We start from the raw sequence: 25,803 nt of genomic DNA on the forward strand, positions 1-25,803 counted from the left end.
CCGATCTGAACCACCATCGACCATCGCCAATCTGAACCACCTATCTGATCCACCATCGATCACCGCCATTTGAACCACCATGGACCACCACCGATCTGAACTACTGTCGACCATCGCCATCTGAACCACCATAGAGCACCATCGATCTAAACCACCATCAACTACTATCGATCTGAATCACCGTCGGCCACCGCCGATCTGAACCACAAGTGACCACCTCCATTTGAACCACCAGGGACCACCATCGATCTAAACCACTGCCAACCACTGCCATCTGAACCACTGTGGACCACCACCGATTCTAAACCACCGTTGACCATCGTTGATTTAGTAACCTCCTTTGACTTATGGTTATATTTGGGTTGTGTATTTTATATTGTTTTACATATTAAATAATTATTTTATTAAAATATTTTTAGTTTTAAAAAAATGAAAATTTTCAAAAGAAGGGCATTTTGGTCATTTACCAATATTTCATTTCAATTCCAAAGCTATATTCTATGAACCAAACAGACAAATTCTAATTTTTTTAACAGATTTCATTCCAATGTCTGCCAACTAAAAAACAGGTGGTCAAACCTGATAACATTTAATTTCAATTTCTTCATAGTCAAATTCCTTTAAAAGATTCAATTTCATCCAAAAATATTCTAAGAACCAAATGCTACCTAATAAGGAGTTACAAAGTCTATGAGGAACATATAGAAAGTTGGGGGTTAGCTTAAAGTTCAAGATATATTTAAGATAAAAGGAAGCTATCGGAGAAGGTTATGTTGAGAATTCAAGATGTATGTAAATTTACTTTAAAAAAACTTGTGCATAATGAAACACACATTTATTATATGGGGAGAACAACGTCTTTTTCTTATATTAGACATTTAAAAAAATAAAAAAAAATCTAAAAAAAAAGGATTTTAATGTTAGAAGATACCATATAAGCAGTATTGGTTTTTCTTTTATATATATATATATATATATATATATATATATATATATAGATTTGAATACCTTTTTAATTGTTATCTTCAAGATCTTATAAAATTAATTGAAGTAAATGTACAAAATTGTTGTGACACTCAAGGTTAAAAATGATCGACTTAGAAAAGTCAATAGATTACAAAAGTCCAATTTGAATTGTGACGTTTGACTTCTATTTCTCCATGAAAATAGGTACAATGGAAAGTTGTGGATGTTTTGTCTTTTCCTATGCAAGTTGATTAATCTTAGGGCGACCACCTACTTTGTGGATAGTTCGAAGTTATCGTATTTAAACCTCCGTGACCATAAGAGGATTTTTATTTCTCATTAGATTTGAAACCGAGACTTTCAGACACTTTTAATCTTTAAAGCCCAAACACAAACCAATCAAACACAAACCTTATAATTGCTCAATCCTTTTAATAGATTGATGGTTAACTAAAGTAGTTGGTTGTTAGTTGGAAGAGGGTATAATTAAATACCATTTGAGAAACCTTGTAGCCATAGTGGATCCAAAATGGACATTAAGTAATTTCCCTTACTTAGTACGTAGTCTACTAATTTAGTGTTAGTTATACGTAAACTAGTTTACTTTTTGTCGTTTATTGCTTTCCCTCTCTTGTTAAATTGTTTAATTTGTTTTTGAAAACCAAGAAAATCCTCAAGTGGTTGGAGGTAAATTAATTCCTTCCTTCATCCTAAAATAAGGGGTGTTTGGGATTATTTATAAAAACAACTTATTGACTTATTTTGGTATAACATCGGTAATAAGCATTTTTGAGTGTGTGGATAAACAACTTATACCAGTGTGAAACTAGTAATAAGAAGTTTTTGAAGAAGTTAAACTCTTCAAACTTATGATAAGGTGATAAGTGTTTTTGTAAAAAACATAAATTGTTTCAAATAAGCAATCGCCAACACCCCCTAAATGACTACAATGAAAAAAAGCATAAAATTTATATGATTATTACCCTTTTTTTAAATAAGAAAATGACAGTTACCCTTTTATTATCCACCTTATAATTAATTAAATGTAGAATGAAAAATTAAACAACTACTTTTAAAAATAGACACTTTTTTTAAAAGAAAAAAAAAACAAACATATTAACAATGTAGCAAACGCTATTAAAAAACTGGGTATCTAATATAAATGGCCGTTGAAGATTTTAGATGACATATTGATGGATTTTCAATGAATGATTAGAAAAATTCAAGAAACATTTCTACATCAAATAACTAAGGGGCTGTTTACCTAAATGTTTATCCGGTAAGTGTTTATCGTTGGAGTCAACACTATAATTTATTTTCTAGGTAAGATTGTAGTATATCAAAATGGTATTGTGTGCAACAATATATATGTTAAGCGCTTACTAGAGTAAGAGTTGTCACCCTCACTTACCGGGTAAGACTCTCTATTCTTATCATCATTTTTATCAGGTAAGATTCTTGGATCTTGTCATGCTCGTCCGGTGAGGTAAATTGTCCACTAAATACTTACCGGGTTAAGCGTTTAGTAAACGGCCCCTAACTTTTGCAAGTTAGAATTTTCAATTTTCAAAGAGGCAGTAAACTCAAGCTTTATGTTTATTCCAACCAACAAATTAATATCACTAGAAAAAAAAACCTGTGAACTCTGTGTCTACAATCTGTAAATTATGTTAGATGAATGAAAGCATTGGCAATGGCAGGTCATGTCCGGATGACATTTCTATACAGTAGATACCTTATAGTACCCATCAAATTACATCTGACTACCAACGAAATGATATTTTGGACCTCCATTCTTGCACAAACTACGCAAGTTACAGAGATCATAAGGGCTAAAGCTGAAGTCACCCCACTAATAATAAACAAACCACCAAATCTATCAAGCTTCAAGGCTTTGGACATTGTAGAATTCCTTGACGGGATAGAAAGCCGATTCTCAAACCACTTCTTCTCCAAACTTGCTAGAGTTCCGTCTAATCTCATTTTGGCGATTTCTCTTGACACATCTTGTACCAACGGCGAACCTTTTTGGAAGATCTGAAACGACAATGTATTTACGTGTCAACCAGATGTGTCTGTATAGGGGTTGGTTCAAACAAAAGGGCAGTAAAAACTTACGAGAAGGCAAGTCACATGTGATTTACAATACGTTCAGAAGGATCACATTAGCCAACTATTGCACGGCTGAGTTTTCGCGTCGCATTTACCACTCGCCCGCATCCTTCTGGACGTGCTGTAAGTCATATGTGATTTGGCCCTTATCGCACTTCTTTGTAAGTTAGACCACATACCTTCTCATTTGATATGTGTGCATGTAAAATAGTGCAAGTGATGGAGAGGAAAGGGGAACTTACAAAGCCAAAACCAGAAGTGATGGGTTGAGACGAAACCAAGGCATAGTCGCCTGATGAGTACTTGCCAAGAAACATCTTGATGTAAGGAATCTCATCAACAATGGCATCAGCTTCACCATCTTCTGATAAAGCATGGGCATAATCCTCATATGAGTAGTATGCCCTCTTCATATTATCTTCAAAGTGCAAATTGCTGACTGTTACTCCTCTCATAAAAGAACCTCCATGAAACCCCACAATTCCCCCTTTTGACACCAATTCAAATTGCTCAACTGTCAACAGTGAAGCCAATGTTGCTGTGTAGCTTGTGATCAAGATAAGCACCACTAGTAACCAAACAAACATTACAAATCTTGACAGATTGTTCGACAGCTTCTCTCCTATATGAATACAAACACGATAAATTCTTAGATCTTGATTTATTAGATTCTATTTCAGATAGTAAAATAATTAAGCATCTTAGAGAGAAAGAGGGAGAACTTTGAGCGAAAAAAATGGTCAATAGGATGAGCCAGAAGATTGTTCCAATTCGTTGAGCTGGTGAAGATTCAGATTCTTGATTCATACATTCAATTGCCCAAACCACAAAGCCAGTTACCATAAGAGAAGCAATAGCAGTTAGCCATAGACCCACGTCCAGTGGCTTCAAGAAGAACCACATGTCGTTTTTCTTGATTCTGGCAAGTGTTCCTACACCCAAGTCACTGTAAGTCGACGTAAAGTCAACATACTCAGATCTGTTGGCCAAGATTGTTGAATCCCCCACGACTGCGTCAATTTCCTGTCCAGAAACAAGCCATTTGACGAAAAAATTATATCTTTCGGAGTAAAAGCATATATACATTTTGTTTTAAAGAGCAGTTGTAAACATTTGTACCTGATTATACACCTTCTGCACCAGATCGTCATAACTGGCATTCTCAAATAAAATGAATTTGTGAGGTACTTCATATGTTAACGCGCGAATGCAAGCATTGAATACATCTATAGAGAACCCAGTGGCATTTGTAACATTTTTCTCCACATCATTCTCTACATCCATGAAGTGCTTAAAGTTTTTTATCTTTAGAACACCAATGTTTAACTCTTTACCAGGAAATGTGTGTAACATCCGACCTTTTGGAGCAGTTGTAGACCGTCCGGGCCAGATAACAGCTTCAGTATGCATACTAGAATATCTATGACCGCGGTTAATCAAGGGGTATGCTTCCTTGATACCTTCTGATAATGTCCAATATCCTACTCGCTTCTCACCATAGTCGATGGCATTCATAATCTCATATCCATTGGAGATAACTTTTCCTTCACTAAGTTGAAACTCACCACTTATGCCCTTAAACCTGATTTTCAAGACCTCGTTTAGAAAAAAAGGACCATTTTCTAGGACTTCAACTTTCTCAAAAGACTCCGCAAGTGCCCAGATTGTGTCGTATGCCCGTAAGGCAAACACAGGTACCTCCTTTGTTACCGATGTAGGGTACTTTCTGTAAAAGAAGTTGTGCCATCTTGCTGTTAAGTTATGCAGCCTGCTTGATGCCGGAACATACGGCCTAAAACCTAGTACCCCTTGTATTGACTCGATAACTTCAAAGTCTGTTGATCGCAAGACGTCAACTGTTTTTTCTGTTAAAATCCATGCATATTCTTCACTCATCATTCCCAACTTTTTTGCATTTAAGAAAAGTCTAGATGCAAGTGAAGGTGACATATGTACAATAATTACAGTTGTCTGAAAATTCATGAGCTTATGTAATTGTTCAATTATTTCATCACTTGTGGCCAAGAGAGAAATGGCATTTCTGTAAGTGATCTGGATGCTTTTATCCTGGAATGACTCAACCAGATAGGGTAAGATCTCCCTCCCATCTTCAGTGTCCTCATAAACGAAGATAGCATGCCTCCATTTATATGATTCCACAACGGCAGCAACGCATTTGGCCATCATGGATTCATCGTCTTTGATATGGAACAAGTAAGGGTATTCCATCGAAGATGAAGCAGCAATAGAAAATATAGGAACTTTAGCTTTGTCAGCAAACAAGGACAATAACTTGGGTTGAAGATGCGTTTCTGGGCCTATGATGGCTTTCACCTTCACGTTTTTGAGAAGATGATCTACTGTTTGATCAGGCAAGTAAAAAGTAACAAGTTTCAAGAAAAATTAAAAGATATATCTAGAGTGAGAGTTCAAGGAAATAAACTAACAAAATATATACCAGCTGAAAGAGCTTCTAATGGATCTCCCTTGGAGTCCATTGTGTGAAGAACTATTCTCGTTCTGTAACTGTGATTAAGAGCATAAAAATCAGATATGGCCATGGCAATGCCCTTGTGAATGGACCTCCCTATTAATGACTCCATATCTAGAACAATCCCCATGCCTATTAAGGTTTCGTCATCTGTGTTAATGGAGTGCGATACTAATGGATGGTTTAAAACGCAGAAGAGTATTAGAAGGGAAGGAATGATCTTGTTGAGCACCATCGAATCCTTGCAGATGGGTGCTTGTTGGGAACTACTTGCACAGTTATAAGACTTTTAACGTGCAGTGAACGCAAAATATGGTAATAAAGTATGATGATTGACTTTAGTGCATCGATGTTGCATTGACTTTAGAACACCAACGTATAACAATGAGTTGACAATCACGAACTGTAAAGGAATCTTGAATTGTTAAATCTAATATGAGAATATAGTTTGTGGTCTACAACTTTTATAACTAATTTAATATATGTATTTTGTAATTATCTAATAAACTTTGATTATCTCCATTAACTTTGGAAGTTACAAGGATGGTCATCAAGATTTCATTTTTATTACGAAAATCATCCCGGGTCATATGTGGTTAAGTGCTCCAAGTGTAAGTGATATGAGGTCACTTTGGTCATTTTGCATGTATGTTTTATAAACTACTTGTTATTGTATAATTGTTTAAAGTTTGAGTACAAGCCACCAAATGTTTACCTATCATTAAAAAAACAAAACTTATCTTAATTAACACCCCATGTCATCCACTCACCTCAAATACCTTAAAGTATCTTCAATAGATTCTCAATTGTCAAGATTAGAACCGGATTTGATTTATCAAAAATGATAAAAGGAGATGAAGCTTGGAGCCAAAGATTGCTCTGTCATATTGATTACAGACGACAATAAATCAAAACAGTATATACAAAAAAGTTATACTAAATAACAAAATTAATCCCTGAACTATTGAGAAAAGACTAAAAGGGAACAAAACAATATATAATTCTAACACCACCTCCACATCAAAGTCAAGATGGGGAAGAATGAACAAGTTTGAGTTTTGAGACGAGATTTAGGAAACGACCTGGAAGGTGAGAAAATGGATGTAAAGGATTGTTTCTCGTTCCAATTAGCATCCGGGTAACCCTTGAGAATTAAAGACAAAAAATTGGCAGAGAAGAATAATCTGTGGTACATTTAAGGTACCAAAGGTTATGGAGAACAACTCCATAATTTTTTTTGAAACAACCAGTTTTGCATAGAAAGCTAGCAAGCAGCTAGTGATAACGGAACATTACAATGACCTGAAATAGTCAATAGGATGGGACCTCCACAATAATGGATCGCTCACTCCCCTTGCACCTAGACAAAACCCAACTATAAGACTTTTCCATAATTTGGTCCATTATGGAATCCGTACGAGCGAAGAACATGTCCATAATGATCTGAGCAAGGAGCAACCATGAATTGACTCACAACGTGAACAATATATTCAATATATGGTCATGTCACGGGAAGGTAGACTAACGACCCAACAAGTTGATAGTATTGAGTGGGATCGTAGATGGGAGATCTAGCACCAGGAGCAAGGTTGGGCTCTTGAGTAGTAAAAGCAGTCTTGTCGTATTAAGTGAGTATAACTATGAAGTAGACACATGTTCATTAAGTGAGTAGACACATGTCCATAAAAAGATACAGTGCGGCGCGTGACATCAACAATTGAGATTGAATGAAGAGACCGTGGTGGTAGTTTGTTGGCAAAGGAATCTGAATGTGGTGTCATATGGTTGCAACAACATGAATCAAATAGCCAAACGTTACCTGAAATATATGTCATATCATTTTGTACCCATAAAACTGGCTATGAGTTGAGCCATTATCTCCAAATTACGCTTCATTAGATTCATGAGGTCATTGCTCGAAGGTAAAGTAGATATGGCATGAGAGTGAGGCACATAGGTATGATTTCATGAACATTAGTTTTTTTACCTTTAGGTAATATTATAAAAATTTATGTTGCTTTTAATTATTATATGATACTCCATCTGCTCCAAAAAGTAAAGTTGCAGTTTAACAATGGAAAAGTCGAACGGAATATTCTTAGAGTTCAAGTTTTATGGATTTTAAACAGTCTGATAAAGAATTGATAACTAAATGAAAATTGCTTGTACTAAATTGAGCACTTAGCCATTTTGAATGTTTTAGCCCTTTGCCAACCAAGTATCCATGGTGCAAAAAGAGAAAAAGAAGGCAATTTAGTTGCAACATGAGGGGCTTTGAACAAATTAAATAAATAAAAATGAAAAGAACAAGAAGAAAATTCTATAATAAGAGATCAAAAGATCAATATGTAGTTTTGTTTTAGGTACACAGTTGCTACTCTTTTAGATATGCTAGTCACTACAAAGATCTTGTACCTTTTTTTGTTAAATACCCACAATCTATTTTCTATTTATCAAGTTTAAAGTTGGACAATTTGCAAGGAATAAGAAAAAGTTGTTAATAAATTGAATTGCATCCTAAATCAGTAACATCTAAAAACAGATGGACTAATTGCTTAATTGTAACTCCTTACATTTTGTATAAATCCTACGAGAGTCACCACCCTCAGTTTCCTTTCCGAGTAAGATTGTTGGTAAACATCATCATCTCTGGCCATGTTGATAAGCATTGGCCTAGTAAAAGTCACCACCCCCACATACCGGGTAAGATTATTGGTCAGTACAAAATGGTACCATAAGGGGGTGTTTGGTTCACAAAAGGGAATTTGATGGAATTGGAATATGTTGGGTCGCCTATTGATTTGGTGATGACCCACTGATCTGTTCCTCTACCCTAGCAACACTTAGTAGTTATTGGTTTCTTTGTATCTTGGTACATACTTAAAGCCATTGGCAAAATCGAAGACTAGTCGATGTGAAGATAAAAGGTCACCGATGCGGTATTGTGGATCAACTGTCTAATTTACATACCAAGATTCCAGAGTAGCTAATATGAAAATTGAAAACATTTTGAAGTTACAAGCCGATTGAAGGAAGATCTTCAAGGACCAAAGATTGAAAATCTTCGTGGACCAAAGATTGAAGATCTTCATGGACCAGAGATTGAAGATCTTCATGGACAAATCCATCCAAAGAAGATCTTCCTACTGACTAACCATGTCTCTGCAAAAATTTGTCTGTGCATGAACATTGTTGTATGCACGTTGTGTACAATGAAAATGAGATATCAATAATCGTCAAGTCAACCCATGCCTTCTTATCCTCAGTTGGCAAGCGTCCCCATGCATTTAATGTTGAAGGTAGTATAAAAGAAAGTGTGCATCTCCCATGCATACTACTGACTTTTCGAAAGATTTCTTAGTGCATTCTCAAGTCAATCAGCTATTCTCTTCTACTCCCTTACTCTCCTGTGTGTGAAGAAAAAACTTAGTGTTCTTCATTTCCTTGTAAGTACTCTCTGTTTTGTTCTTGTAAGTTCTTCTCTTTATAAGATTGTCTAGGTTAGGCTATCCTTTCCTTTCTTCTGCAACAATCTTTATTGTATCTCTGTGTGTTAATTCTTGATATGCATCAATAAGAATTAAAAAGTTAAAAAAGGTTGTGTAATTGTATTCATCCCCCCCCCCCCGCGTTCTACAATTATTTTTTGTTTATTTACATCCCTTTCGGGACCAACAAGTGGTATCAGAGAAGTTAGCTTAATCTCATAAGCTAGATCTGGAATGGCCTCTTCTTCTTCCAACTCTACTCCTTCTTCTTACCATGAAAATGGCACTATTGCCAAGCCTCCTAAGTTCAACAAGAACAACTTTTCTCTCTGGATAAGTCGCATGACACTCTTCCTTGAAGGTGTTGATAGTCAATATCTCTATATTCTCAAGGATGGCTCTATTGTTCCAAAAGCCTGGCTTCGTCATGAAAAGAACAAAGATGAAGGTGACTCTTCAAATGATTCTAATGATGATGAAAAGAAATCTAACTCTACTGGAAAGTTCATCATCAAAGATCCTTCGTAATACAATGAAGATGACAAAAGGAAAGTTTCCTTGGATACCAAAGTAAGGGTTATCATTGCCCTGTCTCTTCCTGATGATGTTTACCACTCCCTGGTGAACCTCTCTACTGCTAAGGACATGTGGAACAATCTCTTTTTTCTATATGAAGGAACCACTGAAGTCAAGAAAAATAAGAAGATTGGCCTCGTTGGGCAATATGAGCTCTTTGTGCATGGGAAAGGTGAATCTCTCACTGAGTACTACAATAAGTTTAACAGTCTCCTCAACGATCTGAAGTTTCATGGCAAAGTCTATGAAAATGAAGAAGTCTTGTGCAAGTGTTACCAGATTTCTAGGAAAACATATGTATTTGTATCAAGACAAGCAAAGATCTTGAAAATATGCCTCTTACTGCTCTTTATGGAACTATCCATAATTATGAGCAAACCAAACTTCTAAAAAAGGCATTATTGAAAGATCCCAAAAGAACTCATGTTGTTCTTCTCTGCAATGATACGAGGAAGCCAGTCAGTGAACCTTGTATCACTTATCTGACTGAATCTGATGAAGAAGCTGTCAGAAATGAAGAAATTGCTGAAAGCTATACTGGTGATGCTGATGATGAGGGTGATGGACCCACAATTAATGACTTAGCTGACAACATGGCCATGATGGCTACCAACTTCAAAAGGTACGCCAAATGAGGATATGGCACATTTGTGTCTTATGGCTAAAATACGGGAGATAGAAGACTCTGACAAGGGATCCACCTCTACTGTTGCTGCTGATGTACCTTCTACCTCCAAGGAAGCCAAAGATCCGGTCAAACCAAAGAAGGTAAACAACTTTTCTTCTCTTTCTGAATCTGAAAAGGTTCAAGCATTTGATTCATTATTTGTTGATCTTTACAATGCTAGATCTACTAAAGAGAAAGCTGACCTCCAAATTAAAAGTCTAACTAGTCAGTTACAGAAATGCATAAATCAACTAAAAGACTTTGATAAATTGAAAAATGACCTTAAAGAACAAAAGTTAATAAACAATGTTCTTAACAAAGAAAGAACCAAGGTCTACTAAAAGCTTGAGAAAGAAAAAGTCATTCTTTGTAAATGGGCTAGATCATCCAAGAACTTGGGTAAAATCTTACATGATTAATTTCCAAGTGAAATAAAGACTGGTCGAAGTTATGATGATATAGATCTGTGTGCTCCTAATGATTCTATATGTATTTCTTCTCACATTCACTCTTCCTCATTTTCATCTCATTTATCTGATTGTGTTGGATCTCTTTCTTCTAGATCTAGGGATAATGTAAAACCTCTTAAATTCAGAATTTTTGTCAAAGCTAAAAATTGAAATTCTGAATCTGATATTTTCCTATTGACTGTGTGTTTAACTCTCTTTCTCTTCTAGAATCTCCTGATACATGCTTATTTAAATCTAAAACATCTGAGCATCTGAAGCAACCCATGACGTTTCACTGCTGCTGAGAAAGGAAAGTTTGTGGACCAGCCTATCAAAATACAAAAATCGAATGTTCATAAAAAAGGAAATTCAACTGACAAGCCTATCAAGAACAAGAAGCCAAAATATAAACTAGAGATGAAACATAAGCCTTTGGCTACCTCATCTCAGTCAGCTGATGCTTCTCAGTATGGTACCTCAGTACCTTCTGTTACTGAGTTCATTCTTCGACCACTATTCTTGAAAAAGACTCCCAAGGTTTCTACCTCTTCTAAAAAACTAATCCCTGAGTCTGAAAAAGGGATCATCGGTCCAAAACCCTCTTCATCATTTGTCTCTTCTTCAAAAGCTTCTTCCTCTTTCAAAAGATTCAAAAAGCATGTTAACATAGTTAAGCACACACCTTCAATTTCGATTAAAGTTGTGTTTATTTATCGTAAATGTTATAATTGTGGTGACACTTTTCATCTGGCTAAGAGTTGTCCCACGAAAAGAATCTCTAAGCCAGTAAGAAAAGAGAAAAAAGAAAAGTCTCTTAACCCCAATGGACTCATTGTAAAATGGGTACCTTAAAACTGATGTATCTGTGTTTGCAGGGCTTAGGACACCGACAGGTATAGTACTTGGACATTGGATGTTCAAGACACATGACTAGAAAACAAGTCCTTGTTGATCAACTATGTGTCTGAACCTAGCCCTTCTGTAACCTTTGGAGATAACGCCAGAGGTATTACTAAAGGATATGGTGTTCTCTCTAACGGCTTGGTTACCTTCAACCGAGTAGCTTATATGGATGGACTGAAGCACAATCTACTAAGCATCAGTCAACTGTGTGATCTCAAATTCACTGTAAAATTTGAAGAAAACCAGTGTACAATTCTTGACTCTTCTGGCAATAAGGTACTAATTGGTATCCGAATAAGGATAAAGTCTATGTGATCAACATGGATTATTCTAGATCTTCTGACGTCAACATTTGTTTCTACTTCGAGGCTACTGTTGATCAAAATTGGCTATGACATAAAAGGTTGTCTCATCTCAACTTCAAAATATCAACAATCTTTCTAGCAAAGATCTAGTTATTGGACTTCCGAAGATGTCATATGTCAAAGTAAAGTCATGTGCTGCTTGTGAAAAAGGCAAGCAAACCAAAGCAAGTTTCAAGTCCAAGATGTGTTCATCTATTTTTGTTCCTTTGCACATGCTTCACATGGATCTCTATAGTCCTATGAGCGTTCAAAGTTTGGGTGGAAAACGTTATACTCTTGTTATTGTGGATGAGTACTCAAGATATACTTGGGTCTTCTTTCTTCAACACAAGAGTGATACATCTGAAAAAATTATCAACTTTGTGAAGCGGACTGAAGTCTTGAATAGTCAACTTGTCAGATCAATTCGAAATGACAACGACACTGAATTCAAAAATAGTGTTCTTGAAAGCTTCTTTGATGACAAAGGTATTTCTCAAAATTTCTCAGCAGTTCGTACTAGGGGTGAGCAGCTGAATCGGGTACCCACTTGCGAAAGCGGAACTGCCTTGGAACTGCAAGTTCCGGAACCGATATGAGTGGTTATGGTTCCAGTTTCTAAAATACGTAACCGATTAAGAATGGTTCTGGTTCCGGTTCTCAATTTTTCGGAACCGTTACCTGTCGAGTAACCGCCAGAATCGGTTCCGGGACCGGGTACCTGAAACCGGCAGGTACCCGGTATTTTTCAATTAAAAAAATAATTAATTTTTTTAATACTAAATTTAGATTAGGTCAAGAACTTAGAACTCTAGATTAGATTTTTTTAATACTAAATTATGTAATTTGTGTAGTTTTATGTTAAAAATATGTGCAGTTTTTTATAAAAAGTTTGTGCAATTTTTTATATAAAATTTGTGTAGTTTCTTGTTAAAAATATGTTTAGTTTTTAGTTAAAAATATGTGCAGTTTTTTACGAGTTTGTGTAGTTTTTTTAGCACTCAATTATTCACAGGTACCGTACGAGGTAGAGGATGCGATAGGTATGCAAGCAGTTGAAACGAGATTCAGAATTTGAGATAAAATGATTCGTATTTTTTCAAATTGTGTGTTTAATCGGATTCATAGCATGCAATCGTTAAACTTTGAACATTTACAATTATAGTATGTAATCGTTAAATTTTCAACATTTACTATTAGTCTATTATGGTTTGTAATCGTTAAACAATATTTATAACCACTATTCCGTATAATTTGTATTCTTGTTTATTTATTTAGTGTTTTGGCAATGTTTTATTTTTTATTTCTAAATAACAAAATTTTAATATTTTAGGAAGCGGATACCCGGAACCAGTTCCCGACGGTTCTGGTTCCGGTTCCAAAAATTCAAGAACCGCTCTAACCGGTTTCGGTTCCAAAAATTCGAGAATCGCTCTAACCGGTTCCGGTTCCAATATCTCAAGAACCGCCGGTTCCGGTTGCTGTCAAATAGGGCGGGTACCCGCCTATGCTCACCCCTAGTTCGTACTCCACAGCAAAATGAAGTTGTTAAAAGGAGAAATCATACACTATATGAAGTTGCACGCTCAATGCTAAGTGAAGTAAGTCTTCCGACCTACTTTTGGGCTGAAGTTGTCAATATTGTTTGCTTTACTCAAAATAGATCTATAATTCTGAAAAGACACAATAAGACTGCTTACGAAGTGTTCCATGGTAAAAAGCCAAACATCAGCTTCCTTCATGTGTTTGGAAGTGCATGTTATATTCTCAATGACAGAGATCAGTTGGGAAAGTTTGATCCTAAATCTGATGAAGGAATCTTTGTTGGTTACTCTCTATTCTCTAAAGCCTATAGGGTGTACAATATGCGTTGTTAGTGCATAGATGAATCTGTCGATGTCATATTTGATGAATCTGGATTGGTGCCTACAACATCATCATTTCAAAGTGATGATCTTGAGCTTAAAAAGTGGTTGGAATCTCACTCCTCTACAAATTCAACTCCAATCGATGCACCTCCACTCTAATGGAGATATTATTCCACCTGTTGAGGAAGAGGATAATGAAGATCTTTCATTCAACATGAATATACCATCGGTCAGTCTTGAACAAAAACCAGTCGATCCGGCACTTCTTTCCTGTGTGGAACCGTCAACTGGTGTCGGTGTTCCTATTTTCCTCTATTAGGGACAACGGTGACCCAACCTCAGTAGCCGTTTACTCCAATCCTCTGACAAATGCTGACGGTGCCTCTACCTCCCTTCTTCTTTCTCTTCCTCCTGCTACTAAGTGGGCCAGAGATCACCCAGTGGAGCAAATTATTAGTGATCAGCAAGCAGGTGTCCAAACACGTCATGGTGCTGATAATATCTGTTTGTATGTCAAATTTATATCTCTTATCGAGCCTAAAAGCATTGAAGAAACACTTGATGATCCTAGCTGGATCAGTGCCATGCAAGAAGAATTATTGCAGTTCAAGCATAACAAAGTTTAGAGACTAGTCCCCGACCAACCAACAAAACGATTATTGGCACAAAGKGGATCTTCAGAAATAAAATGGATGAGAATGGAACGGTGACTCGAAACAAGGCCCGACTCGTTGCCCAAGGATACAGGCAAGAGGAAGGCATTGATTATGATGAGACATTTACTCCGGTAGCAAGGTTGAAAGTTATTCGAATCTTCCTTGCCTATGTTGCATTCAAGAACTTCAGAGTTTTTCAGATGGATGTAAAAAGTGTTTTCCTGAATGGCGAACTTACTGAAGAAGTCTATGTGAAGTAACCTCCATGATTTGAGGATCCTAAACATCCAGGGTATGTCTATAAGTTAGACAAACCCTTGTATGGTCTCAAACAGGCTCCTCGTGCATGGTATGACACTATCTCCACTTTTCTTTTGGAAAACGGCTTATCTCGTGGTAAAATTGACAATACCCTCTTTCTTAGAAAACATAAAGATAATGTCATTATTGTACAAATTTATGTAGGTGATATCATATTCGGTGCCATTAAATAATCTATGTGTATAAAGTTTTCAAAACTCATGCAAAGTAAATATGAAATGAGTATGATGGGTGAACTTACATTTTCTTCGGTTTGCAAGTCAAGAAATTCGACAAAGGAATCTTTATAACTCAAAGCAAATATGTTAAAGAACTTTTAAAGAAATTTGATTTTACTGAGTGTTCTTCCATGAAAACCCCAATGGCACCCTCTTGAAACTGAATGCAGACCCTAATGATAAATCGGTAAATATGACCATTTATAAGGGAATGATAGGCTCATTACTTTATCTTACCGCTAGCCGACTAGATATTATATTTTCCACATGTCTTTGTGCAAAATATAAAGCGAATCCAAAGGAATCTCACTTGGTAGCTGTTAAATGCATTTTCAGGTACCTGAAAAGTACTCCCAACGTGGGTCTTTGGTATCCCAAAGACTCAGGTTTTTATCTAACAAGTTTTTCAGATTATGATTATGCAGGTTACAAAGTTGATAGAAAGAGTACAATTGGCAGTTGTCAGTTGTTAGGTGTAAAATTAGTCAATTGGACTAGCAAGAAGCAACACTCTATGTCCACCTCAACAGCGGAAGGTAAATATGTTGTTGCAGGTAGCTATTATGCACAAGTCTTGTGGATGAAAAATTGAGTAGCTGATTACGATCAGTTGTTCTAAGAAATTCCTATTTTATGTGACAATTCAAGTGCCATTGCTATTGCATACAATCTAGTTCTTCACTCTCGTACAAAGCATATTGATATTTGGTATCACTTTTATCAGAGATCATGTGATGAAAGGTGATGTTGAACTTCATTTTATTCCCACGGATTATCAACTTGCTGACATGTGTACCAAGCCTCTTGATGAAACTTGGTTTAATTTTCTCATCAGTGAGTTGAGAATGTTAAATGTTGACAATTCAAATTTTGAGTATTCACTAGCTGATCTTTGTGGCTTGTGTGTCCTCTATGAAAAAATTGATTGTGTCATTTGTTTAAAAATCGACAATGCTTGGTTTATGTGTGAATATGTTTTCTCTTTTTCTAAATTATTGATTTTTAATGGGTTTTACACTCGTATAACTTTTCTTGAAAATTAGTTTCTATATTTTCTCTAAAAAGTCAGTGTGATTTCGTTTTATTTTGTGTAAAAATCTGTATTTTCTTTGTATTTTATCATTTGTTTTTGTTGTTGGCCTCACAATTTCTCACTCTCCTTCTCTGAAACGTTTGCTCCGCTCGGCCGCGCTAAACAGCCTAACTGTGCCGCTACCGTTCCATCCGTGCCGGCCGTTCCAGCCATGGCCGCCCGTTCCAACCGTGTCGCGTGGGCCGTCTGTGGGTCGGACCGATTTGTGTGTGTCTCCGCTTTCAGCCTCTCTCCTTTAACAAACCGATCATACACTTACATAACTCTCACATACACCGACCCTCACCCTCACAAACCGTTCACACACACCGATTACACAACTCTCACACACACCAACCCTTACCCTCACAAACCGCTCTCACACACCGATAACACACACCTCTCACACACATCACAAACTGATGCCTCAAACCGACCCCCCTTCTCTATTTTTTTTCTTTCCTCGAGCCGACACATACACACACTCACCGTACTCAAATACCACACACACTAAACACACTCACCCACACACCGATTTTACCATACACAAGTCATTGCCTCTCACACCAATCCATCGGGCTCCCTCCCTTCCCCTCCCGAACCCAAACCGACTTTCTCTCCTTCGACCTCCCATCCCTCAAATCGACTCTCTCTCCTTCGGACTCCCCTCCCTCATACCAAATCTCTCTCCTTCGGCCTCCCATCCCACAAACCGCCCCTTTTCCCCTACAAACAGATCCCCTTCATACTTAACCCTCCCTCTCCTATTTAAATTGGGGGTGTTCAAAAAAAACTGTCGGACAGCTCAAACCGGCCGAACCAAGTCAAACCAGACCGTTTTTGGCGGTTTGAGCGGTTTGGCGGTCCGGTCTGGTTTGAAAAATAGCCGAAACCGGGCGGTCAGGTCGGTTTGCGGTTTAGACTTTTTTTTGGGCGGTTTGGACCAACCCGACCGCCATATATATATATATATATATAATTTTATTTTAGTATTATAATTATTCAGCCCAATAAATACCCAACTTTAATTTATACCTTATGGGCTATAATTATTCAGCCCAAACATAAAGCCTTATCCAAAAGATTTCCTAAATCCCCTAAATCTAAATCCCTAATTTGGTAATTCCTAACCTAATCGGCTAATCCAAACATCCAGACATCCAGTAATCCACCGTCCACRCCACGATTCCACGGTATCCACTATCCAGTAGGGGTGTTCGTTCCTAATCGTCAACGTCGCCTAATTCATCGAAATCGAACGACGAACAAACTTGTCGTTGATGTGCCTGCGTCTGCCGCCACTTCACCACTACGTCGCCGTCTGCCCTACCCTAGTCTAGCTGTCGTTGCCGACTTGTCGTCTGCCCAAGTCGAAATTGAAATCCCTCACGAACATATTTGTAAATTGTAAGTCATGTGTTGTTGCTTTAACTTTAAGAAATTTCTATTTGTATCTATGCTTTAACATATTTGTATCTAGCATTTGTTAACTGTTCTAGTACATATTTGTTAACTGTTAAGACACAGTTCTTTGTTAAGACTTAAGACTTAAGAGTTAAGACAATAACCTGTTAATTGTTAAATAGTATCTATTATCTAACTATCTATTACTATGTTTTACCAAATTTCTATCTATGCCTGTTAAATAGATACACAAATCTGTGACTCTTAAATAGATACACAAATATGTTAATCCATGACTATGTTTTACCAAATTTCTATCTATGAGATGATGATTGTTAAATACTTAAATAGGTACACAAATTTGTTAATCCATCTTGGATTTGTATGACTGTCTCTAAATGATTGTTTTAACATGATTATAGATATTAAACGATTGCCTTTTTTGTTGCTTTAACCTTTAAGAAATTTTATCTATATTTTAAGCCTTTAGCAGAGTATTAGTGATGTCTCTATGAAGTCCTATTTTCTATATAACTATATTGAACATATTGTAACTTATGTTTATTTTCTACTTTTTTTGTTTGTGTGTATTTATGTCTTTTAGATGGAAATACCCTCTCAAACTCAAAGTATAGACTCAACTGGTGTTTCTAAACCTCCTTTGCCACCTAACACCAAAGAGAGAAAAAAAAGTAGACAATGTTTTGAAGTGTGGGATCATTTTACGAGAAATGAGAGTAACCAAAATGACCTAAGGGCTGTGTGTAATTACTGTGGTAAAGATTACGCAAGTGATAAGAAAAAAAATGGAACTAGCACCCTTTGGAACCATCATAACCATCAATGTAAAAAGTATCCGTTTAGATTAGAGGATAAGAAGCAAAAATTCTTGTCTTTTCAAAAGAACAACGTGAACGAAAGTGGTAGTCTTGTATCTGTAGGGTTTAGTCAAAAAGCATGTCGAGAAGCTTGTGCAAAAATGATTGTGATTGACGAGTTGCCTTTTAGATTTGTTGAACAAGAAGGGTTCAAATCATTTTGTASTGTTGMATGTCCTAAATTTGAACTTYCGTCGYRYATTACAATAGGTAGGGATATTATGAATCTCTATAATGATGAAAAGAAAAAATTGAGGTCATTTTTCATTCAAAATTCACAAAGAGTTTCTCTCACCACAGATACTTGGACATCGATTCAGAATGTTGTATATATGGTATTAACARCCCATTTCATAGATTCTGATTGGAAAATTCAAAAGAGGATCTTGAACTTTTGTCAAGTGTCCAACCACAAAGAAGAGACAATATGAAAAGCTATTGAGACGTGTTTAAAAAAAATGGGGTATCGAGGGGGTGTTCACTATCACTGTCGATAATGCTTCTTCTAACAATGGGGTTGTTCAACATATCAAGAAAAGATTGCAAATTTGGAAGAGTGCGGTTTGTGATGGTGAATTCTTGCATGTTAGGTGTTCAGCCCACATATTAAACTTAATTGTGGGTGATGGATTGAAAGAAATGGACTATTCTATAGTTGTTGTTCGTAATGCAGTTAGGTATGTTAGATCTTCCCCCTCTAGGTTAGCAAGATTTAAAAGTTGTGTAAAAAATATGTGTAAAGAAGATAAAGCACTTGTTTGTTTGGATGTGCCTACTAGGTGGAACTCCACATATTTGATGTTAGATCATGCTTTGAAAATATTAGAAGAAGAGGATGATTACTTCATTCAGTACTTTATTGAAGATGATAGAAATGGAAAAAAGCCGCTTGGGCCACCAACGTCTAAGGATTGGAAGCAATGTACCATGTTTTGTAAGTTTTTGAAGGTTTTTTATGATGCCACTTTAAAGTTAAGTGCTTCTTTGCATGTTACTTCAAATGTTTATTTTCACGAGTTGTCGTTAGTTCATGGGTTGATTAACAAATGGTGTTCAAGTGATAAAGAGAACTTGAAACAAATGGCTTTAAGGATGAAAAAGAAATTTGATAATTATTGGGGGACCACGAACAAACAAAGTGTGATTCTTTATGTGGCTATTGTACTTGACCCGAGATACAAATTAAAATACGTTACATTTTGCTTGTGACAACTTTATAGTGAGGATGAAATTACCATTATCACGGATTCCATTAAAAKTWGTCTTTCAAGGCTAGTAGTTCATTATACTAGTGAGCTTAAAGTAGAGCATCAAGCAGATAGTGTTAATCAAACACAAGATCATGTGCCAATAGTAGATTTCGATGATGAAGATTCGGTCAGGATGTTTGAATCTGAGTTTGACAAAGAATGTGATGAAGATGACTCTTTGAACATGCAAAATGAACTTGAAAGATACTTAAGTAAACGCAATGAAGATAGGAAAAATAAGAAATTCAGTATAGAATGGTGGAAAGTGGCGTCATCAAAGTATCCTATTTTGTCTGCATTGGCTCGAGATGTTCTTGCYGTCCAAGTATCAACAGTGGCTTCGGAGTTCGCTTTTAGCACCGGAGGGAGAGTTCTTGATTGTTTTCGGAGTTCATTAAGTTCTTCAATGGTTGAAACTTTGATTTGTTGTCAAAATTGGTTGAGATCCACGAATTTGCCGTTAGATTTGGCTTCTATTTTGGAAGAGATGGATGTTTACGAAAACATGGAACCGGGTAATCAATTTAAATTAATTTCACATTACTTCAAATTTAGATTACGTTGTTTTCATTTATGTTGTTTATCTAATTTATTTTTGAATTTTGTAGATAAATCCATCGAAGCCCCATCTGAAGGCTGAAGTTGGGAGTCTTGATAATGATTAGAAACTTGTTGGATCGCTATAACGTAAGCTTCGATTGGTTCCCTACTTCTTTCACACATTTCATACAATCTTTTATCCTTTTAATTTATATGATGTCATTTTTTTCTACAGATTACTCATTCCTGTTTGATAAAGATTGAATCTTTATGGATTTTGAAGAACTGAAGATGTGGACTTTGTTTGCAGTTTGCACTTTACATATTAGTGTTTTGACTTTTTTTAAACAATGAACACTAAGATTTGGATTCTATTTTGACTTTGTTTTTTGGTATGTTTTACATATTTATTTATTTGGACTTTGGACTTTGGATGTTTAAATTGGGTTTAAACTTTAATGGTTGCTTCAATGCTTAGTGGTTGGTATACAGATTACTCACATGTGAAAGACACTTATTTTTTAGTACTTTTATTGTAGAAAACAAATCTCCATGGGAGATGATTATGATGGGTGATTAATATATATTATTCAAATTTATAATAGTAMATATGACACTAGGTTTTTYGGTTTTAATGTTTAAAGCCCATTAAAGACCCAAACCGCCAAAACCGGTCAGACCAGACCGCCTTTTCGTGGTCTGGTTTGACCGGTCTGGGCACTTGGTTTCAAACCGCTCTGAAAATTTCACAAACCGCCTTTACGGTTTGGTTTGTGGTCTGAGGGCTTAAACCGCCCAAACCGGACCGCGAACACCCGTAATTTAAATCCAACCTCCCTCTTTCTCTTTCTCATATCTCTCTTTTTTTCTCTCTTCTCTCCCAAAGAAACCCTTCGACCTCTCTTATCTCTTTCTATTTGCACCGCCATCAGACCGTCGCCCTGCGCCACCCATGTCGAACCAGTCTGTATGGAGTACTCTTTCGCCGAAACGTCGACACACCGACGCCACCCGCCATTGCACCGCCCGGCCTGCTGCACCGTGTGCCTCACGTCACCCGTCCTTGCACCGTTGCCCCTTCTCCCATGCCGCAGCTCGACCAGCGGCTGAGCCGGTTTGGCCTGTCACTAGGCCATTCACGCTGCCCAACCGTTTCTCTCTCAACCCCCTTCGGCTTTACCTCTCTTCTTCCTGACCAATCTTTTTTTGTTCCCTATTCCACAACACCCTCACCCATATCTCTTGTATTGTCATCACTTTTACAGTTGACTTTTTGGGTTCCTTAGATGAAACCCTTTCACCCTACATGTATTTTCTTCTTCCCTTCTCCCTTTTACACATCTTCATCCTCTCCTCTTCTCTAAGCTATTGTGTGCTTCCAAGATCACCAATATGGCTTCCAAAAGTGCAACTCACTCCAAAGCTTCCAAGATTGTGAAAACTATTCCCCTCACTGATGATGGTGTTACATTTTCTCCATGCAACTTTGTGGCATTGTTGGATCACACTGACAAGTATCCGGATTTCTACCTCATCACCGAATTTTTGTAAGTGTCCTTTCTTCAAAGATTTTATCTATTCTCCCAGGATGAGCAAATCTCTTCTACGTGCTTTTTGGGCCACTTGTGTATATAATGTCACTACCAAAGTTATGCATGCCTCTGTTTTTTTTTTTTTTTTTGCTAATGATGTGTCGTTTACTGTTGATGATCTAAGAAGAGCGTTGGATCTTCCTGCTTACTCCTTTTATGATGAGCTTGTTTCTATTGATAACCTTCATATTGTTGCTTCCATTATGGGCTATGTGCAAGACCCCGCTGTGAAAATGCAAAACACACTTTATAAAAAAAACATATGGGTGGTGTTTGGAACTTTTTCTTCTCGCATATTATACAATGTTTGAGTTACAAAATTGGAGGAATGAATCAATCCCCTAGTTCAGTCACCCAGCTAGCTCATGCACTTATTTTCCAAAGAAGGATTGACTTTGCTGGTTATTTTTGGGGGAGTTGGTAAAGAAGATAGGTAGTGCCAAATGTTCTACTATGCCATTCATCATATTCTTATCCATGTTGATTGCTGACAAACTTGGGTCACGCATGCCGGCCGATACTAATAATTTCTATGATCTTAACGGTTTTCAAGTTGGCCTTCAGACTCTAAAGAAGGCATCCTTATCTATTGATCTTCCTCTTCCATCAGGTATGATTTATTTTGCCACATCTACTCACCATGTTTAAGGAGAGTGCTCTGTGACCATAGTAACTGGGGGCCATCCTCATGTTGCTCCGATCACCCAGCACTCTTCCATGTCGGTGGCCCATCCCCCCTCTTCTTGAGCTACTGCCTCAAAAGAGGCCGCCTCCTCTGTTCGGAGACGGCAGGCAGATAGTTTTGTCCACTCATCCATAGCATCCGTTTCTAAGGGTATGATTTCGAAAGCACCTTCGGAGTCTCACCCCGTCTCATCCCTCTCACTGAAAGCGGAGACACTCTAAATTATCCACTTTTGGCTCTTCCTCTAAGAAGACCAAGAAGCCAAAAAGGGCTAAAAACACATCTCCAACCAAGAACTCTCAACAGTCCAAGGTTGTTGAAGTTGGACCAACTGAGCGCAGAACATTTGTTATACACCCCCTAGCTCCTCAGTTCCCTCTCAATAGGACCCACATCACTCCAACTTGGCGTCTACAACCTTGGTGATGACTCGGATACCTCCCCTTTCCGAGGTCCTTCGTCTCCTCCACATGCTCACGGCCTATCACCCGAGATCGATGATCTTGATGATATTGCACGGATGGATGATTTCTCAACTCCGACTGATAATGACATCCCTTTATTCCATTATCTCTTTATGGATGTGTGTGGTGAGCCATATCAGCCTACTACATCTACAACAGTGGTAATCGGCGACCCGCCTCTCGCAGACGCCGATGATACAGACACTGAGCCTCTTTCCAGTATCGTAGATACATATATTGAGCCTCACGCCAATATCGCTGATAAAGATGTTGAGTCTCACGCCGACATCAGTGATATTAGTGTCGGTGACTATCAGGGCACCGATGGTACTGAGAGTGTTGTCGGCTCTTCTCCGGATAGGTCAACAAGCCCAATCAAAGTTTGTTCACCTACTCCAGCTGTTGTTTATCCTTCAAGGCCCACTTCTACACCGGTCTTTCAATTATATGCCGCCCACCTCCTGATGTAATATATGCTCTACCTACTGAGGTGGTAGACATGTTTTGGGGCTTCTCGTCTTAATAGCAGTTGCTTCTTTCTCAACAAGCCTCTCTCAACAATGATTTATCTGGAAAATTGGACTTATTTGCCTCCAACATTACCTCTGAGATGCACCAACACAATGCGGACTTACAAGCTCATGGCCTTGCTATTATAGGTCTTGGAAACACGGTTGATTCTCTTACTGCTCGTATGACTGCTCTATCCGACTCCTAGTCTAGTATCTCCCGATATAGCAGATCTTCATGCTCGCTCAGACAGTCAGGTTGACATTAATCAGACCATTCTTCAATCTCTGTCTGATTTGCACTCAAAGGTGGATGCACAGACGTAAATATCCAAGTTGTTCTTAGACAAGGAGCCTCCGAAAATCGCTATCGACTTGAGTACCAGTCAATTCATGAAATCGGACACGGTTATGTTAGCCAACATCAGTCGTCGTGTTGAGTCAGAATCTAGTCTTCTAGGCACTCTTCATCGTAGTGTGTCTTGTATCCATGTGCTACAGGTTCTCCTCTTACTCCATCTTCTCATGCTACTACTTTTGTGCCTTCCTTTATTGCCAATGTAGAGGGTCCCCCAGTTCCTGCTTCTGTGTCTTCCCCTGTTCCCACTGAAGAGGAGAAGACAATGGATCCTACTACCAGTGAATATAGGGATGACTCAGCATTTACTCTTCAGCCTCTTCTTCCTCATCTGATGTTGAGTCAGACTTTGATGCTCCTACTGAAGGGGAGTTGTTTGATCAATGATAGAGCCACAGTACTTGTTGAGGGCGAGCAACCGAGCTCTAGGCCTACAGTATCTGTTGAGGGGGAGCTCTAGCAGGTCAGCTCTTGTCAGATTGGTACTATTGCTTCTCAAGTTGATATTCCTACTACTTTTGGGAACATAGTCCCAACTCATAGAGAATGAAGGCACCTATGACATCCGATGAAGAAGCTGTTGCAGCTAAAGCAGCTAAAGTTGTAAGAAATCAGTCTAAAGCCTCTTCAAAAGACAAACTTGTACTTAAAGCCCCAGGTCCTCTTGAAACTAATCTTCATCTTCTAGGCATTTCAGTTGAGGATGTGGCCAACTCAATTGCTCTTCAGAAGCAATTTGAGGAAGCCAACAGATCTCACTCTTTGGCCCCATGATAAGAATGTGAAGAAACCAAAGAGAAAAGAATAAAATGGTTCAATGACTCAATTCTCCGTCGATATATTGAAACTCGAATTGTCAGTGCTAGAATCAAAGGTCCTCAAAAATTGACCTACGATTCCAATCTGATTTATTTGATTATTGGTCGAGCAAACGAGGTGGTGAGAACAGAAAAACTATCTTGGATTAATGCCTATGGCCTATTTGAATGGATAGAGATTATCAAGTTTCTTAAGAAGAACATAATCATGTACAGAGAGTTTGTCTTGGTTCACTACAAACTGTCTTCCCCTCCTCAACTCTCCTATTTTAAGCAAATGTTGAATAACACTGGCTCATCTAAATCTGTTTATGCCTCTCAGTCTATCAAGAAGCAAGTGTCTCTGATTCAAAAGTTATCAAAGGAAGCTAAGGCACCTGATGTCTCACTTCTTGATCTTACCCTTCCGACAAATGATTGTCATCCAGAAGGAACTATCTTGTCCACCCCTGAGCATGGAATATTCTTTTGGGACGCGGATAGCTGCCTTCGATTTTTCCGAGCTTCCGGGATACCTAATGCTGATTCTAAGCTACTTCGTGTGATACTCAGTATAATTAAAATTGGTGAAAGCGAAAGAGTTTTTTATACTCTGATCTCAGATGAACTAAAGAAAAGAGATGTTCTTGCAGTCGCTGATACAAATGTTATGGAAGTAGATGATGACTGCTAGCTTTTCTATGTGATTTTTTCTTCTTAAACTACTTTATTTATTATAAGTATTTAAATTCGTTGTCTAATTTAAATGCATTTTATATTTCAGTATTTACTTCAAATTTTTCATTCTTTATTTGTTTCTATCTAATTCATTATTTATTTTGTATATACGTTTAAAGTTAAAAAAAAAACCCCAAAAAGAATATGTACATGGGTTATATACTTAAAGTCATGGGCAAAATCGAAGACTAGCCAATGTGAAGACAGAAGGTCACTGTGTGGTATTGTGGATCAACTGTCTAATTTACAAGACTCCAGAGTAACTGCTATGAAGATTGAAAATATTTTGAAGCTACAAGTCGATTGAAGGAAGATCTTCATGAACCGTAGATTGAAGATCTTCGTAGACCGAAGATTGAAGATCTTCGTGGACCGAAGATTGAAGATCTTTGTAGACCGAAGATTGAAGATCTTCATGAACAGAAGATTTATGAATAGCTGTTTGAAGCTACTAATC

The 25,803-nt window shown here is 37.4% G+C and overlaps 1 protein-coding gene across 1 annotated transcript; it reads right to left on the bottom strand.

Annotated features, from left to right (window-relative positions):
* Positions 1–1,877: 1,877 nt before the first annotated feature.
* LOC112505928 (glutamate receptor 1.2-like) lies at positions 1,878–5,699 on the bottom strand. Its single transcript, XM_025109964.1, has 6 exons — positions 5,537–5,699; positions 4,198–5,438; positions 3,801–4,101; positions 3,258–3,700; positions 2,785–3,003; positions 1,878–1,910 (listed from the first exon to the last, which is right to left on the bottom strand). Exons 1-6 carry the CDS (start codon positions 5,697–5,699, stop codon positions 1,878–1,880), a joined length of 2,400 nt encoding a protein of 799 aa, XP_024965732.1.
* Positions 5,700–25,803: the final 20,104 nt, after the last annotated feature.

Source organism: Cynara cardunculus (genome assembly GCF_001531365.2).
Source record: "Cynara cardunculus var. scolymus isolate 2C chromosome LG 2, CcrdV1, whole genome shotgun sequence".
In the NCBI taxonomy this organism is placed as follows: Eukaryota; Viridiplantae; Streptophyta; class Magnoliopsida; order Asterales; family Asteraceae; genus Cynara; species Cynara cardunculus.